The sequence below is a fragment of the Rissa tridactyla genome, chromosome 3, assembly GCF_028500815.1.
Source record: "Rissa tridactyla isolate bRisTri1 chromosome 3, bRisTri1.patW.cur.20221130, whole genome shotgun sequence".
Taxonomy (NCBI): Eukaryota; Metazoa; Chordata; class Aves; order Charadriiformes; family Laridae; genus Rissa; species Rissa tridactyla.
This window is the reverse complement of record NC_071468.1, coordinates 16,099,250-16,118,070: the sequence shown is the minus strand read 5'-3', so window position 1 is coordinate 16,118,070 and position 18,821 is coordinate 16,099,250. Positions and strand designations below refer to the sequence as shown.

Sequence of the window (18,821 nt, the reverse complement as noted above, 5' to 3'; positions counted from 1 at the left end):
ACATGGAAAACTTCAAAACAAATAATAAAATAAAATTATTTACACAGAGACAAAATTGTTGTAAATAATTTTAAATTTTAAATGACTTGCACTTGCCTTCCTAAGTACCGATGATTCCTACCCGTAGTAATGTCCTAGTAAAAACCCTGGAAATCGTTTATTTTAATCTTTTATGTAGATGATTATTTAAGAATGCATTTCAGTCTGCACCAAAAGGTACCATTAGTGTAAATGTTTTCATTCGGCTGAAATACATCTTAAGAGGAAGAGAATTTAAAAACTTGCTAGCGTTTTGTACTGACATTTTACTTTAATTTCATGGAGAAGTTGTAACTGCATAGCAGCCACAGCCAGAAACTGGGTGGCGGGATAGCTGGGGCTGGAGTGGGGATCAAGCAACACTGGACCGGACTGTTAAGGATGGAGGTTGTGATTTGGCTAGGAAAGGCTGTCCAACCTGGGAGCTGCAGAAAGAAACACAGCAGGCAACGGGACTGGGACTGGCTGAAAAACTAGGGGAAGGTGGGAACGGTTTGGCATGAAAATCAAGAGGATGAAAGACAGGGAGAGGTACAAGGAGAAAGGTGGTGAAAAATGGAACTGCCTTGAGCAAATACATTGAATCAAGGAGGGTTGTAGGGAATATGAAATCATAAAATGGACAGCAGGCTGGGAGCTGAGGCAGAGAATAGGATTGAGGACACAGAAGGTGAGTGCAAAGGGTGGCTGGAGGCTCGATGAGTGAGAGGAGAGCGAGGATCTGAAGGAGAATAGGAAGGGAGAATTGGGCCTTGAAGGAGATGTGTGGAAGTAGGAGTCAGGTGAACATTGTAGATAAATAAAGCCAGTCTTCTATGCTCCTTCCTTCACTGAAATGTCTGAGGAGCTTTTAGGATAAAATTAATAACAACCCCAACTTCCCCTAGGTAATAGTGGGGGACCTTTCCCTATTTGTTGAGCTGGAACTGGACTAAGCCGTTTGGATTTTTAGTTTGTGCCTTTGAGGGGGGGATAGGAAAGAAAGATTTTTTCTTTGATCAGAGACCATTTGGAGTTTGGTGATAAACAAACTGTGAACGTCTCTTATAGTGGAAAGCCTGTTTCAAATGTTTCTGGAAGATACCTGCAATGTTGCTTAAAAACAATCATACTCTGGACTCACTTTCCTTTGTCCAGATAACCTCAAAAAAGGCACAGTTCATCTGGGTTTTGTTCTGGGGCTTGTAATCTGTGCTGCTGCAGTTGTTTGTAGATCTTCAGGCAGTCTGTGATCTTACCGGGGCTGATCTGTTAGCTCTTTGGCCTACGGGGCCAGTGCCTTATACTGGCATTTGAAGCTGACCAGCTATTTGGAGGACTTGAGCTTGAAGCATTTGCTCCAAAGCAACAGTTTGGGGTTTTTTTCAGTAAAAATTTTGAAACAGTATTTTCAGCTTGATACAGTGAGTTGCAACTGATCCAGCCTAATACGAAAAATGCCTGTCTTTGCCCAGAGTCTCCTGGGCAAGATGAGAGAGACAGTTTACCAACAAGGTGAAGGTGACAGAAAGTACTTTTTGGAAATGTATGCTACTTGGACAGCCGAAATGAGCATGAGCTGTGGAAATCTGCCTCTTTTTGCTGAGTGAGGGCCGTGTACTTTCTGTGAAAGGTGCTAAAAACATCTCCGACAACTTCTGATTTGAATGTTACTCTTTTATGTCTAGTATCACTTGAGTTGTCTTTGGCTCCAATCTGGACCAGCTGTTTTCCATCCTGATCTTATTCCCTGTAGCGATCTGGACATGTCCGCAGCAGCGGTGGTTACACTGGGTGAGTATGAGGTACTGCAGTTGTCCTTGGCGTGTTATTGTCGGTTAAACCAGTGGAATCTCATTAGGTTAGATTTCTTCACGGCCGCTGAAGGGTGGAAGATCCCTGTGGTCTGCAGAGATAAAGGCCTTTGGAAAGGAGGAGCGAACGCTTATCAGCGCTGCTGGTGAACGAAAGAGGTCTGAGAGTCTTTTTAGTGTGGGGCCAGCTCTTTCTGCAGCGTCCTATTGGCACACAAATAGCATTTATGGTAAAGCTTAAAGGGCTGCCCCAGGGTTGGACCTGCTCCAGTCACCCTGGAAAGGCAGGTTTTTAATGGCGTTAATCAGCAAGCATGAAACGAGAGTGCAAAAGTTGATAACCATAGAATCATAGAACAGTTCGGGTTGGAAGGGACCTTTAAAGGCCATCTAGTCCACACCTCCTGCAATGAGCAGGGACATCTTCAACTAGATCAGGTTGCTCAGAGCCTCGTCCAGCCTGACCTTGAATGTTTCCAGGGATGGGGCATCTACCACCTCTCTGGGCAACCTGTGCCAGTGCCTCACCACCCTCATTGTAAAGAACTTCTTCCTAATGTCTAATCTAAACCTACCCTGCTCTAGTTTAAAACCATTGCCCCTCGTCCTATCGCTACATGCCCTTGCAAACAGCCCCTCCCCAGCTTTCCTGTAGGCCCCCTTCAGGTACTGGAAGGGGCTATAAAGTCTCCCCGGAGCCTTCTCTTCTCGGGGCTGCACAACCCCAACTCTCTCAGCCTGTCCTCACAGCAGAGGTGCTCCAGCCCTCAGATCATCTTCGTGGCCCTCCTCTGGACCCGTTCCAATGGGTCCTTCTTACGTTGGGGGCCCCAGAGCTGGACACAGTACTCCAGGTGGGGTCTCACGAGAGCAGAGCAGAGGGGCAGAATCACCTTGCTTGACCTGCTGGCCACGCTTCTTGTGATGCAGCCCAGGATGGGGTTGGCTTTCTGGGCTGCGAGCTCACATTGGGCTGTGAGCTCACATTGCCGGCTCATGTTGAGCTTCTCATCCACCAACATGCCCAAGTCTTTCTCGGCAGGGCTGCTCTCAACCCCTTTACCCCCCAGCCTGGATTGGTACCGGGCTTCCCCTGACCCAGGTGCAGGAGCTTGCACTTGGCCTTGTTGAACCTGATATAGATATAAAATATTGGCACGGTTTTCCCTTGGCTGGCTTTCCCTGGGTTTCAGGGCGGGCAGTTACCCCCTCAGTCCCGCCTGCGCTATTTCCGAAGCGTTTTGCATCGGCCGGAGCTCGCCGGGGCGGGGGCGGGGGGGTGGTGGGTGGCCCTTGAGACGAGACGAAGCCCTGCCGGGTCCCCCCTGTCCCCGTGGATCTCCGCGGGGGGACGGGACAGCCCCCGCGCCCCGCCCACGCCGCTGACGTCATGGAATTCCAGGGCGCTTCCGCCAATGGCGGGGTTGGGGCGCCGCCCACGCGTGTCGGCGTCAGCCCCGGGGCGGCGGTGGTTGTGGCGGCGTGGGGGGGGCGGCGGGAGGGAGAGGTGCGCCTCCGGATCGCCGCAGGTGACGGCGGGGCTCGGTGGCGCCGGAGCTGGCGAGCTCCGGGAGAAGGCGGCGGGGGCGGGGTGTCACCGGGGATCGGTGGAGGCACGTCCGCCGCGCGTGTTCCGCGCTGAAGCCGGCAGGGGCCGTCTATGAGTGATTAAATCGCTGGGCAGCTTCTTGCGACCGGGAACCGGGGCTGCCGGCTTCCAACTTTTCCAGCTGCTCCTTCCCCGGTGCGTGCGTTGTGGTGGGAATTGGTGCCAATTGCCGTGCCCGGCTTTTAGAGCGCCCAGGGTATTTGCTAATTAGCGTACAGCTCTGAGATCTCTTTCTGGCTGTCCGGTAACCTACTGTTCTCTCCTAAAATACTATCAATAGATAAATCACTCTGCTAATTCCTCTGTAAGAATAACTAAAATCCTTTGTAGTTTCTTTTTCCTGACAGTCACCTCTGGTAGGGTCAGAGGTGTGTGTCTGGTACGTCTCCACCAGCCTGCGTAGTGCAGCCCGCTGGGTTTATCTGAGTGCCAAAGCAGCCTGTATCTATTTTAGCAGGGTGTTCTGCCTACGATAACGCTCTTTTCCTCGTCAGGTTTGATTAGCCCCGAGCAAATTGCTCTGCTCACATGGATGAACTACTACTGGTGCTTGGATGTCTCTGCACAGAACTGCATTACATCACCGCCCATAATAAAGATTTTGCAAATCAAATACAGTTCCTTCTTATACCCCAATGACAGACAAGATGGTGGCACCAGTTCGCTTGGGTACAGAACTCGACTCTGTCGTTGAAATGTAGTTAAGAAAATTGCGAGCGACTGTTTGGTCATATTAGAGTAGAGGTAACTTTCCTGTAGGGCGTTTTGTTTCTGACGTTAACAGAAAACAAAGAGCGAATTTTCTTGTTAAAAAACATGGCAGCTGATATAACTGGATGGGATCAGCCGGCGAAGACAGTGCGAAACTTTCCTACTGGCTGCACTTCAAACTTGAAGTAGTTTGACAGCACTGGTACAGGGAATGAGACAACCTCTTCCTTCCCAAACATCAGCTTTTCCTTGTCGACCATTGTGTCCGCAGTTTGTTTCCGAGTCGGAAGTAACCGCGACTGTCCCCTCCTGCCGCCCAGCTCTTAACTTTGCAGGACGAGAAACATGGCACTTCCACGGCGGGTCCTCGCCGGCTTAGCCCTGACAGGCCTCTTGACGCGGAGAACTTTGGCGTTGCTTCTATGTATAGAAAAAACAAACCCCAAACCCAAAAAAAACAACCCAAAACCCACCCCAAAAAAATAGCCCACCCAAAATTAAGAAAACCCACCCCAAACCAAGAAAACACACCCAAAACCAAAAAAACCCCACCCAAAAACGTGCGCTCTGGGGGGGGGTGATGCCGAGGTGCCTCATACTTCGGTGGGGTCAAGCGCTAGGCCTGCCTCTCTCCGCCGCGCTGCGGCTGCCGGCAGCCCCGTGCCCCCGCTCCTCCGGGGCTCTTTTCCCGGGTTCCCCGCCGTACGGGTACGGGTACGGCTGGTGGGGGGGGTGGACGACCGGCGGCCTGCGTGCCGGGGCCGGGAGAGCGGGCGGTGCCGGTGTCGGGCGGGGGTGTCTGTGGGTGTCAGGGGGGGTGCGGGCCGCCCGCTCCGCTCCTCGTCGAGCGTCCGTCGGTCCCGCCGTGGCCTCGCGCGCCCCCGTCCCGCCGGGAGTTGCGGGGGGGAGGAAGGGAATCCCCCCTCGCGCGCGCGGCGTGTCTTTTGTGTTTGTACACACGGCGCCGAGGGAGGGGGCGTGGCCTGGGGAGGGGGCGTGGCCGCGCCTTCCCTCCATTGTGCTCCATTGGCCGGCGGGCGGGGAGGGGGCGGGGCGGGGCGGTCGCGGGCGGGGCCGAGCGCGGGGCCGGCCCTCCCCCCGTCAGCCATCTTTCAATTGTGCTCCCGGCCGCCGCCACCGCCAGCAGCAGCCGCAGCTCGGGCTCCTCCTCGCTCCCGCCCGCTCCGCCCGCCCTCCCTCCTCCTCCTCCTTCCTTCCCTCTCCCGCACGGCAGCCGCGCTCGCCACAGCGGACGGGGTAAGTCTGGGCGCCGCGCCCGCCGCCCCCCCCCAACCCCCGCACCCCGTCACCCCCCTCTCTCGACCCTCCCCACAAACTTTTGGGGGGCCGGGGAGGCGGCGGCCCCCCTCCCCGCCCCGTTCCCCTTTCCCCGAGCTGCCTTGCCGGAGCGGTTCCCTCCGCCGGCACCCCCCGGCCCCGCTTCCCGCCGTCTTTGCCCCCCTCTGCTCCCCTCGACCCCGCTCCAGAACCCCCCCAGATTCCTCCCCAGCCCCCGAGCTGCCTCCTCAGCCCGGCATCCCCCCGGATCGGGGCTGGGAAGTGGCCGCAAAGAGGAGCCGCTCGGCAGCCCAGGGTAACTCTCCTGCCTTCCTTCCCCTGCTCCCCACAGTTGTTGCTCAGCTTCACCATCTTGTCTCTTTTCTCTGGTCACCGACCATATTTTTTTTTTTCCTATTGCATAAAAAACAATAAAAAGGGAAAGAAATCCGCCGAAGGAACGACCCAAACCCAACGCAATTTTTTGGTTTTCGAGTGCAAACTTTTCCGCTGCCTCCCCCTTCATCTGCACCCACATGGTTTGGAGTTCCTCGCGATTTTTTGGGGCGTTATTTTTTGCGATTTATTTTTTTTCCTCCTTCGCGAAAAAGGACTAGGGCTGCATTTCGTGATTGTTTCCATTTTGTTCTGGGTCTGGGAGATGAGTTTGCCTGTGAGAGGCGCTTGGGAGCGAGGCGGCTTCGGGGAAGCACTTGGAGAGACGGCACCCAAAAAAAACCACCCACCCTCCCTCCCCCCAAAAAAAAAGTTTGTTGCTTTCTCGCACTTTAGGATCCCTTTCTTTTTTTATTTTTTTTGCATGATAAACGCCGGTTTGGCGGCGGCTGCCGGCGGGTCGGGGAGCGCGGGAGGGCCGGGCTGCCCGCCGGGGGCTGCGGCTCCCCTCGCACCCGGCTCCGCCGTTTCGCAGGAGGTTTTCGGCGGGTGGGAAGCGGCGGGTCGGCTGCCGGTTCCCCCCCCCCCACCTCCTCGATGTTGGCCGGGTGGCGTTTGCGAACGCTCGGCAGGTGACGGGCGGCCGGCGGGAGTCGGGGGGGGGGGGTTGGGGAAGGCGGCAGCCGCCGCTCCGCTCTTACCGGCGGGCGGCTTGCGGGGCTCCAGCCGAGATATTGAATGCGTGGACAAAAAAAAAAATAATAGAGCCATGTATTTTAATATTCCGCGATCGGCAGACGTTTAAATTTTTATTTATTTATTTTTCCTCCTTCGGCGGTTGGGCGGCCGAGCGGCTTAACGGCTGTCCCCGCCGGTTGGGCGAGCAGGGGCGCGGGGCGGGCGGGCAAGGCGGGTGGGGGGCACCCGCTCGCTGTTGGGGGGGTGAGTGCCGGGCGGGGGCGTGCGGCTGAAAGTGGGGGGGGCGTCCGGCCCCTCTTTCCCCCTCCTCTCCTTTCCCCTCTTCTCCCCCCGCCCCCCCCCCCCCCCCGCCAGGTGTAAGGCAGCGACGCCGGCAGAGGCATGGCCCGCACCAAGCAGACGGCCCGCAAGTCCACCGGTGGCAAGGCGCCCCGCAAACAGCTCGCCACCAAAGCCGCCCGCAAGAGCGCGCCCTCTACTGGCGGGGTGAAGAAGCCGCACCGTTACAGGTACGCAGCGCCGCGCACCGGCGGCGACCGGCCGGTACCGGGGGCAACCCCCCCCCCCTCCCCCCAACCTCCCCCCGCCGGGTCGAGGGGGGAGGGGGAAGGAGGTGTGTGTGGGGGGGAATTCTTCCCGCCGGCACCGCTCCGCCGCGGCGGGGCGCGGGTCCCCGCCTGCCGCAAGAAAAATAAATAAAAAAAAATTAAAAACCACCAAAAAACCACTAAATTCCCAGCGCGGGCACCGACACGGTGTTTACCATTTGCCCCTTCCCACGGGAGTTTCGGTACCGGCGCCTAAAAAATCAACACCCCCTTACGCGGTGAGCGATTTCTTAAATTTTTTTTTTTTAAAAATTTTTTTACTTGTGGTTATTTAAATGCAGCAGGAGGGTCGTGCCGCCGCGAAGTTGATTGTTAGCGGCGTATCTTAATTTCTTCGTGGGGTTCGATCCGTCCCCCGGCGCCGCTGGGGCCCCGGTGGCGGTGCAGGGACGGCGATTGGCCGCGAGAGGGCGCGAGGCGCCCGCCGATGCGCTCGTTTGTCCCCAAAACCGGCGGCTGTGCCGCGGGGAGGGTGTAGGCTGGGATGGGCGGCAGGTCTTTGGGGGCAACCCTCTAATAATGGGAGTTTTCCAGTCCTTGTTGGGTGTGGGACGGTAACAGCCGTGCTTCAGCTCGGAGGATGCTCTTGGGCTGGGAGTACGTATTCCGTGTGTGTGTGGGGGAGAGTGGATTGGGGAGGAGAAGCGGGTTTGAAATAGCGAACTTAGTCTAGAAGTCTGTTGTTGTAGGCGTGAGGCAGAATTAATAGTCCGGGAGAGAGGTAATGAAGCCGGAGTAGGGAAATGCAAAGTTTCCACAGAAATAAAGGGCGTATCAATTTCATGGATGGACTTTGTGTCTGCAAAAGCAGGCGGTAGTTCTGACACTGAAACTAACACAAGGAAATTTGCTAGGTTGTTCGTGCTGATAATATAATGCAGAATACAAATTCTGTTAGTTGCGTGAATTTTCAGTGCTGTATGTCAGTAGGGAAGAGCCAGATTCCCCTTAAAATAGAGTTAGCTCTTCAGGCTAATTGCTGGGAGGGTACCTATGGTACAGCTGAACCAGCCAACTTGTGGCAGTACTGCGGCTTGTCACCAGGACGTGTTGGCGTCAGTCTAACGTGAAGTCAGGGCCTCCAGGCTCTCGTGTCGCTGCTTGAGGGATCCCTGTTGGGAGTTTGCACAGATCCATGGTGAGAAAACAGTGACCCTTTGCCAGGGAAATGGGGTTTTTGTAAACCGTGTAAATGGTGGGACTCTTCTGGTGGAAACAGCATGTTGTGGTGCTTAGTTTAGTTTAGATGATCATAGGATGGTTTGGGTTGGAAGGAACCTTAAAGACCATCTAGTTCCAACCCCCCCTGCCATGGGCAGGGACACCTCCCACCAGACCAGGCTGCTCAAAGCCCCATCCAGCCTGGCCTGGAACACCTCCAGGGAAGGGGCATCCTAGGGACGCTGAACCTGGATATTTAAGGTGATGTAGACTATGTCTTGAATACTAATTATCTCTTTTTTTTTTTTTAATTATTATTTAATTCTAAAAGGCCGGGTACCGTGGCTCTCCGTGAAATCAGGCGCTATCAAAAGTCGACCGAACTTTTGATCCGCAAACTTCCTTTCCAGCGCCTGGTGCGTGAAATTGCTCAGGACTTCAAAACAGATCTGCGCTTCCAGAGCGCTGCCATCGGTGCTTTGCAGGTGAGCCTTACCGGAGTGGTGGGGGGGTTCCTGGGGGAAGGTTGGGGTCAATGCTGTCAGTGCCCCCCCCGCCCCCCCAAAAAAAAACCTAGGGGCTGAAGGTAAGGGATGGCTCCGCCTTCCCCGCCATTGGCCAGCCTGTTTCTAGGGTAAGCCCCAGCTCCGCCTGATTGGTGGGCTGCCGCGGGGGGCGTGGCCCCTTCCGGGGTGGGGGTGGGGGGGGCTGAGATGGGGGGATTGCTCCCCTCAGCCTTCCCTTGCTTGGGGTGGACCTGGTGGTGCCCTGCAGGTACCACAGGCTAAAATAACGCAGTGACATGTCTGCAGCTCCTTACAAAGGCTATAAATGTGGGTTTGGGGGGTGTGTGTGGCTTTTTTTGGCTTGATTTTGGGGTTTTCCTGTTCTTTTTTTTTTTTTTTTTAAATAGCCTCCACCCCTCAAGTAGCTGCACTTGATGGAACAGTGTATCGTATTAAAATACTTAATGTAAATCTGTTTCCTCGGTCCTCGAGCTTTGTTGGAGGCTTTGCCTTTGAAAGCCGTGCAGCCCGAGAGGGAGAGCGTTGCTGTGTGAAGCTCGTTCTGGTGTGTGCAAATGGCGGTCTTGGTGTCCTCAAATGCCCTTTAAAGAAAAACAGCTCGATAAGCCACATCTAAACGCAGTTAGGGGAAATAAGCGCTTCTGTATGATGTAGTTGATGCTAAACACATAATTTTTAAAATATATTAGATAAATAACTTATTTAAAGTGTGGTGAGGGCGAAATACTGATCACTCTTTCTGGCCCAAATTCTTGCATCTAAGTTAGGTCCCCTCCAAGACTGCGTTGGTATCACAGGAACGTTTCCCTCTCGTGATGGAAATAACGCTCCTGATTAAAGATAGGACTTTACTGTTCTTTTAGCTGTTGAAAGATTGTTTCAGAGCCTATCTGCAACTGTAGAATATCTGATAGTCAGGCAAAATTGTCTTTTTCTAATGACTTCCCCTTGATAAGGCACAAAATATGTGCCGTGAGACACTATAAACTTGAGCGCATGCTCAGCTTCGAAAGGTGGCTGCGTGCATTTGGAAAGTGGCTGCTTTTTGCCTTTGGTGGTTGTTCTGTCTTCGCTGCTGTGAGTGAATGTGGTAGTTCTTAAATCCTAAGGTTTACCTATGTGTCTTGTTGTCAGGAACTGCTTGTTAAAATTTAGTCAGCAGTTAATACGTTTTTTCAGAAGGCTGGTTTTGCATTAAGGAGTTGTTGGTATAGAACTTGTTCATGTGCTATTCCTAGTGCTTCCTGCTCACGTATTTGCAAAAACCCCCCAACCCTTTTAACCCCTTCAGTACCATGTTGTTTCATGCCAGCACGGCTTATTTGGTGAAGTGTCTTAACTTTTCATGTAGTGATTTAGCAAAATTGTGTTGGGGAATTTATAGCAGCCATATCCTACTGGATATGAAATGGATATGAAAAATTATTAAAGCAGATGAGGTCTGCAGTATTAGTGTTTTTCTTTCTTTGTATTAAATGTTCTGTGTTTTTAAACAGGAACTTTGAACTTAGTAGGTTGATTTTGCAGTTCCTGGTAACGAAATGGTTCACAGAAGCTGTTTTTGCATGTATTATAAAGGTGGACCTCAACCTCCTTTCTGTAAGCGAGGCCCATCATTCCTGCCTTCTCACCCCCACTGTGTTGTGTCCTGGTCCACATGCTGGTCTGATGTTGGCATGCTGAGATGCTTCCTAGGAGATCGTTAGGCGTTGGAATTCTGTATCAACACAAAAATGTGTAAACGCTTACCATTCCTGTGCTGGGCTTAATAGCAGCTAACTTAACGAGAGCCAGGAGCACAATTAGGTGCAGTGGAGCATCTGTCTAACCCAGAATCCTGTCTGCAGGGTTCAGTAGCAGAGACGACGCTGTGGTCGGGGTTGTGGTTTTCCCAGGATAGGGCTTGTCCTTTGCCCTCCCAAGTGCTGGCCCTGTGATTCTCACAGGTGGGAAGTGAGAACCGTCTGTGATGGTGGTGGGGCTGTGGTGTGTGCCCCAAATAGACAGGGGGTGCTTAGGCAGGAAGAAAGCACAGGAATAGGACAAGTGTCTGATGGTAATTCTCAGACTGCTGCCACATTTTCGGTGATTCAAGGAGTTCCTGAGTCAAAGGTGGTATTGTCTTATATCTAATAATTCTCAGCACACTTTTTTTTCTGTTAATTTTTGCCTTTTGAATCAAGCCACCTCTTCGGTATCGTATGGCAAGGAGCTGTGTGTCCAAACTGTGTTGTGAAGGAATACCTGCTGCTCTTTTCCCTAGCCTCTGCTGATTTCACCTGCTGCTCAATAGCTCTTACTGTGGAAGAGGCAGCAAACAAGTCACTCAAATAGTGTAATCCAGCCTTTAAAAAGAGAAGTTTCTAAACAAACTAACCTTCTGATAAGATAACCCTTTATCTTGTGAGGGTCCTGTCAGAATGTTTGTTCGGTTGTGTTTTGGAGGATGTTTTCACCAAATGGCAGTAGTACGCAACTTTGACATAGAATATTATTTGGTGGTTTGTAAGAAAAAGGATGCTTTTATTTTTTTTTGAGAATCTAAAACTTCTGATGTTCCTGAGTAATAAAGATAGAAGCCTAAACTTAACACCATGCTACATTGTACATTGACTTTATTATTTTTTCCTAGTGCTCAGAGAGTGAAAATGTTTTTTAACTCTTTTCTTCTACACTAGGAGGCAAGTGAAGCCTACTTGGTTGGCCTGTTTGAAGATACCAACCTGTGTGCTATCCATGCCAAACGTGTCACAATCATGCCAAAAGATATCCAGCTAGCACGCCGCATACGTGGAGAGCGTGCCTAAACTTCACTATGATGGGTTTGTCATTCTCGAAGCAAAATCTTCTTCCTGTTATTGGTAGTAATGAACGTTAGATATTTTTTCCATGGGGTTAAAAGGTACCTAAGTATATGGTTGCAAATGGAAAAATAGGGGACAGAATTGGGTATTGGCAAGTTTTTTCCCATTTTCATTTGTGTGTGGATTTTTAATATAAATGAGGGGGCATAAAACATCAATGCGGTCAAAAAATGTTTCGGTGAACAAGTTTCAACAATTCAACTTTATAAAAAAAAAAATTATAAATAAACCTGTCAAATTTTTCTGGACAATGCCAGCATTTGGATTTTTTTAAACAAGTAAATTTCTTATCAATGGCAACTAAATGGTGTTTGTAGCATTTTTATCATACAGTAGATTCCATCCATTCACTATACTTTTCTAACTGAGTTGTCCTACATGCAAGTACATGTTTTTAATGTTGTCTGTCTTCTGTGCTGTTCCTGTAAGTTTGCTATTAAAATACATTAAATGATGCCTGCTTTTAGTCTTGATTTTTAAATATTACACAGGGGTTATATTTGATTAAAAAATAATCAGCCTTCCTTTCCCTTTTTCTCTTCAGTATGTGGCCTAAATACTTAGAGTACATCTAGGAAACACTGGGGATACTACCTTGGCTAAAGTAGTGTATACGTGAGGGGTTTTTTTAAGAGTGTAAAACTTCTGTCCGCTCCACATGAAAGCAAGTTTGGTGAGTATATTACTGGGTAGAGTCTGGAGCTGGACTGAGCTCTCTAAGGAAGCTACACTGATAAGAAAAAACAGTTTTGTTGCTGTTTATATTCTTTTCTTACTCAACTTAATTCTGAATTTGGAAGCATTTCTGATTTTCATGGTTCGTTGGTAAGGTATAAGTGGTGGGGTGTGGTGGTTTGGGGGTTGGTTTTTTTTTTTTTTGGTGTGTTTTGGGGGTTGGGATTTTTTTCTTTTTTTTTTTTTTATATCCTTTTGCACTCTGTAATCTGGTTTCTCAGTTTGTAGGTGTTCACGTTTTGGTTGACTACCTTTCTGTTTCAGTCACACCCTCTAGCATGTTTGAGAACTTAGTCTTCACATGGTTAGTTTCAGTTTGTAGACTAATCAAAAGACACTTTTGTACCATTTTTGTTAGTTACAGTACTTCCTAGCAGCAGTACTTAAGAGCACACATTTGAAACTTACTATTTTTTTTTATCTCCTCCTGCCAGTTGCTGATAAAAGTTCCTGTGAAGAAATTTACTGCTGAAACCAAGTTCTATAAAAACTTTGTTTTAATTTTTTGCCTGAAACTTGGTTAAGGATTCTGATTGACCAGTCTGGAAATGGGTTATGTGGTGTACTTTTTTGATAGCTCTTGTGGATAAGAATGAAATGGGTTACAGAGAAGAAAATACGTAGGCAGTGAACAGATTTCACCCCGATGCTAAGACCCCTACAGAGCTTATTTGCTGCTAACTTCTTTCAAGAGGTTCTGAGTGAGCTCTGAGCACATGAGTGAATTTGTCTGAAGATTTCCAAAGAGGATTAATAGAGATGTATTATCTGCTTTGGTATCTTGAACAGAGAGCCAAAAATTACAGAATAAATCACATTATTCATAACTCGCTCAGCTGTAGTAATGAATGCTGCCTGCCAGGGTTGTGCGGAGTAAAGTCTATTTAAATGGAGTCGCTTGTCACAGAGAAAACTAATGCTAGACAAAATGTGATCACATCCTTTTGATGCCAAGCAGTTCATAGCTATCAACAAAAAATTAAGGAAGACTTGCCTTGGAGCATCCAGAACAACAGAAATAGAAAAGGTGAGCAACTGAGACTTAACTGATTTAAGATGTCACTTCTGTCTACTCGATAAAAACCCTGTTAAACTTAGTATAAATGCATTTCAATATAATTAACTACTGGTTTTGTCCCGTGCTTCAGAATTCTGGTTCATGCATCAGTCAACAATGCTGCAACCACCTACACAAAAAGGTAATTAGGCTGACTCTTTTTTGTTGTTGTTTAGTAACCTGGAATTGAAGTATTGATAAGAACTTAATTTTTTTCTTTACTATGTATGTCAGAAAACCAAATCTAGAGATTTTGGTATTCAAATGAAATACCAACTTCTTTTTCTTAAAAGAGAGAATTGGGATGGGGGATGCCCCAGTTTAACTGACAATGCAGTTAAACTGCTCAAGGCAGAAGAATTCCTAATGGAAGATGAGGGGATCAGGAATCTATGCAGCTGACAACATTTAAGTGTGCAGGGCTACACCTGCAGCTTAGGCATAAACTTTTCCTCTGCGAGCGTTGGTTGTGACGGCTGTGGTCCTAGAGATGCCATCTGAATCCCATTAGTGATTAGCCGTCTGTACATTGATACCAACTGTTGTCTTGGTTTTATTCCTGAGAATCGTAGGGTACCACTTCTCTGCTCTCCATTTGTTTTTTCAAGTATGACGGGTTTTCGTTCTTCAGACTCTTCCACCGTCTTGCTAAACAAATTACTTAATCTCCAGCTTTCTCACCCCCTGCCCTGCGTACACTAATTTTTTGTCTTCACTGTGCAGCAGCGTGAAAATAAGAACAATTAAATCATCAGCTTTCTTCAAGAACTGCTTTTTAAAAACCACTGGAATGGTCAGTCCAATAGTCCAATTTTTGGATGGATCTTCTAGTTGATGCTGTTTAATGCTAATGGAGGAAGGGGAGTACAAAAGGTGACATTGGGGTGGTTTTGGTTTTTTTTTTTTGGTTGGTTTTTTTTTTCTTATGCTGAGAGTTTAGTTATTTGGGGTTTCATTTTTTTTCCCCGGTGGATTTTGGAAGCTATCTGTCTACCGGTGGCATAACTCATCCAGAGTTGACAGTTCACTTGCACCTGGGAGTCTCAAAGACAGGCCTGGCAAGATAGAAAGAGCAAAACAAAAAGGTGGGGATTGGCGTTAACACAAAAGCTGCAGAACAAGACCATCTACGGTTCCATCAACTTTCTTCCTTACATAGTAGCACTCCTACAAAAACATTTTTGGAAAGTGGTGGAGGGACAGGAGGACTACGTAGCGCTGGAGTTCTGTAGTTAGGGCACGCATGGAAGGTTAGAGAAGGTAGGGTGCAGCGTGTTATTTAGATTTAGGTTTTAAGCTGCTGATGTTGTGATGCTGGCACTCCCTTTGGTCACTTCAGGATTACTGGTTCTTGCTCCCTGGAGTGAAGAAGAAGGGTGGACAAGAAGAAGAAGGGTGGACAAAATAGTTCTGATCCAGTTGCGTGTGGCGGCATGGTTTCAAAATAACTGCAGAATTGTGTTTTCATCAATACACTTCCCCGTTTGACACGTTGCCACATGTCCATCCCCCACACACATTGCACCAGCAGCTGCTGGTGGCCCTGTCGGCTGCCTGCATACACCAGTTTGGGCATTGGCTAAAAAGAAAATCAGCCTGTAGCCCAAAGTCCGCCGGCGTTCACCAAATAGGTATTGCAGCTTGTCCTCTTGCTCTCCTGGGCTGCTTCCGATGGAGCCGCCAGGTGGGGACACGAGTGTCAGGGGGAGCGAGCCGACCTGCGGGATGGCAGTCTGCTACAACAGTGCTCTTGGGTGTCCTCAGCGATCAAGGGGTGGTCCTCTCGGAGCTGCATGTGCCTGCTTGTGAGAGGGTGAGATCATTGTTGAGGAAACCGTTGACAAACAAATACTAATGGATTTACAATAACTTAAGTGTTTGTTGGTTGCTCTGGTGTTTTGTTTTGGTCTGTTTTTTTCAGAGAATCACATTTACTCAGCCAGTTTTGCAAGTACTGTTTAAAGTCTTACATGATTCTTAGTATCTACGGTTGCCGTATTTGTAATTGTAATATTTAAAAATGTAAATTCCTATTAACTCGTGGTCTTTGGGAGTTGTGGGGAGAGCGAATACCGTCAAACTTGAATGTGGGCTAATTTAACAGCGGCAGAAAAGGCAAATCTGCTCAAGTCACGTGTGCTGCATTCTCTGCAAAAAGAAATTGCGGTGTACATGCGAGAGAGATGTAACGCTGATTTAAAGCATTCTTGTCCTGTGGAAGAAGTGGCTTCAGGTTCTTCTTTTACATCTGGAGAAAAAAAAAAGTAGGCTGAACTTCAGTTCCTAAAATAGTTTACCTCTTTTTTTCTTTTTCTTTTTTTTTTTTTTTTTCCTCCCCCTGTAGCTTTTCTGCCATTTCCTGGGCAATTCAGTTGCAGCTGAGATTTTTGAATACTAGAAACAAGTTGTCATGTGGACGTCCTCCTGGGGAGGAGTTTAACTGTGTGGGGCGGAGGGATGGACGTGGTGCAGCTCCTTACTTGTTAGTGACAAACATACTCAAAGGTTGAACATCTGTTTAAGGCACATCGTTGCCTCTATGTCCACATTTCAATTTCTGACTTATTTTGTGAAGTCCTTTATTACATATATGCGATGAGCTGGGTTTTAGGTCTTTGTTTTAGATTTGCATATTAACAGCATTTATGTGCTATTTTCTCAAGAGTAAATATTTATTTTTTCTTAAGTTGGATGTTCTGTATTAGCAACACAAAAAGCAGGTTTGCCTGCCGGAGCCAAAAATTAACGTACTGGGAAATAACTCGAGACACAAGATCAGTCTCTTTCCTGCAGCTGTATCAAGTTCAACTGGTAGTTCTTGAGAGCTTGACTAAAACGGAGCTTAAACCCAGCATTTCAGATTTTGTTTAGAAAAGTAACCTGCTGAATATAAAGTAAGTGATGTTAGCCTATGTATGTTCAAGTGATGCAGGGTTGAGCTGGGTTCATCCAGCCCTTTATCCCATCTGGCGGTAGCTGTTAAGTGATGCTGCTGTCCAGGGACCAGACTTATTAACACCTGCTGTATGACGGATCTACTGTAGCACCTACTTGCATTTAGTAGTGCCATCTTGTTCAGGAAGGAGAGTAAGTGCAGCTATTTCCATTAAAATAACAGCTCGCCAACAGTCTTCTAATTTTTTGGGACACACTTTGCGTTCTTGCCCTCTGACTTTCATGGGGTTTTGTGACCACGTACTGATTTGAATCCGCTTTTTGATGCGACTGAAACAAGCGTGTCTCTCTCCCGTGCCACCTTCTTTTGGTCAATTAGCCAAATTGACTCAGCATATCTAGAATATAGAAGAATAGAATGTCCGCTTGATCTGAAGTGATAGAGCAGGACTATCCGTTTCCCTAGCAGGATACAGTTTAGGTTCAGTTTCACAGTACGCTTAATCCAGACTTATGCCTGTGCTACCATTCTAAGACGAGCTTTTCCTGCTGCACTTGCCTCTCTTGACACAGTTTATCTTCAGGAGCTTAATTTTAAATTCAATGTTTAGTGAAGTAAAGGTAGTGTTCAGATAAAAGCTGTTGATTGCATTGTTTACTGCAATTTTGTTTCTTATTATATGTAACAAACACACAGGCAACTTTTCTTGACCTTCATATGCGTAAGGAGTTAAAAACAATTTTCATATAACTTGGCTTCAAAGGCTTGAATCCAGAGGAGGAATTCTAGTGTCAGGAAAGTTTTGGGTTTTTTTTTCCCCTGGTCCAGATGACCCTGATGATACTGGGGAGCTGTTTGTTCAGCTTTTACTTATGTATTATTCCAATCACCATGTCTAATGAGTCATCCTCGGTGCTGAGATTTATTTTTTTTGCATGAAGTGGATGTTGCCAACTTTTTTTATGGCAGGTTTGCCTACAAACAGGCAAGTATTTTGCTAAACAAAAAGCCACTGTTTTTTTTTTGGTTTTTTTATTTTAATTTTTTTTTTTTAATCTGAGGAGGCTTTGTTATTTTCTGACCTGGATCATACTGTGTCAAAAAAACTAGCTCAGCGTATGAAAACCACTACATCTGTCAATGGTAGAATTAAAAAGGGAGCATTATGACTGCATAGGTTGACTTGCTTGACGTGAGCTACTGAATTTCATCAGGTGGCACCTAATCCAGTTCATATTGTCTTTTTGAATTTAAAAGGTATGATGCTTAGCAGCGCATGTAGCAGAGGGTAAAGGCCTCTTAGAAAGCAGTGTGTGCACCAAAAACATCTCTAGGGAATGCGAAGGGACTGTCTGGCTTCTGTTTGGGAGAGCTAATGTCACATAGTTGATTAAGGCAAAAAAACCCTCACAAACTGTAAGAATTACTTTTTACATATGTTTTGGAAGGGTGCCTCAGCATATTGAGGGTTGTATTTCAAGCAGTGAGTGCCTGGTTGGGGGAGCAGACACCCCTCATGGCCTGGTGTCAGATTTTTGGACAACTTATTGCTCGAAATACGTCCCTCTCCTGCTACGCGGTTCAGAATAAAGTAAGTTGGGCCAGGAGAGCTCTGGTGTATGGCCAAGGCCCTCCTCCAGGTGAGACGAGTTGGTGACATTTCAGGAGCTACGAATGGAGAAGAAGGATTGAGGAGGGACGTGCAGCTAAGGACATCTCTCTTTTTTTTTTTTTTCTTTTTTTTTTTTTTTTCTTCTCTTGCCCTTGTGGCTGACTTTCTCGTTTCTCACTGGACAGAATTGTGACCTATTTCAAAGGGACTTTCTGCATAGAAAGTTTCTGGGTATTGTCACAGAGGCAGCTGTTATATCTGTTCTTTTTCTGATGCATACTGCCCCTTTCCCATCTTCCTGGCCCATATGTGGGGATTTTGATAAAATTTAAAATAATAATAAAAATCACAAAACAGAACTCCAAAACAATAAATCTGATCCTTGTCGGAGATGGGGGCTGCCTCTTCTTTATCCAAGAATTTTCTGTGTATGCCTGGCAGTGATGGAATACTTCTGAATAAATGGGGAAAGACAGCATGAATTGCAGCCGTAAGTGTGAGCGGTGGTTTGGTTGCCTCCTGCCTGTCATCCCTGGGAATATTACCTGTTATGTGATCACAACTAAATAAATACACAAGAAATGATTAATTTAAAATGAAGGGTACTGTCTAATTGTGAGGAAATGGCTGCAAAATGCTGAGGCTTAGGAACCCTCTCAGTTGCAGCATGCCCGGACAGAAGCTTTTCATTTCTTTTTCCTTGATGGCGATGCTTGCTGTCCCTTTGCAGCCGTAACACCGAAGATCCAGGCACTTGGATAAAATCCCACAAAAGATGAGGTTGCTGTATTGTCCCCTGCCAACAGCATCCTCCTCCTCTCCTCATGTGGGCACGC

At 47.9% G+C, this 18,821-nt stretch overlaps 1 protein-coding gene across 1 annotated transcript; it reads left to right on the top strand.

Moving 5' to 3' along the window:
* Nucleotides 1–5,259: 5,259 nt before the first annotated feature.
* On the top strand, nt 5,260–12,139 carry LOC128906936 (histone H3.3A). Its single transcript, XM_054195086.1, has 4 exons — nt 5,260–5,409; nt 6,880–7,034; nt 8,626–8,779; nt 11,500–12,139. Exons 2-4 carry the CDS (start codon nt 6,907–6,909, stop codon nt 11,626–11,628), a joined length of 411 nt encoding a protein of 136 aa, XP_054051061.1. The 5' UTR covers nt 5,260–5,409; nt 6,880–6,906; the 3' UTR covers nt 11,629–12,139.
* The last annotated feature ends 6,682 nt before the right edge of the window (nt 12,140–18,821 follow it).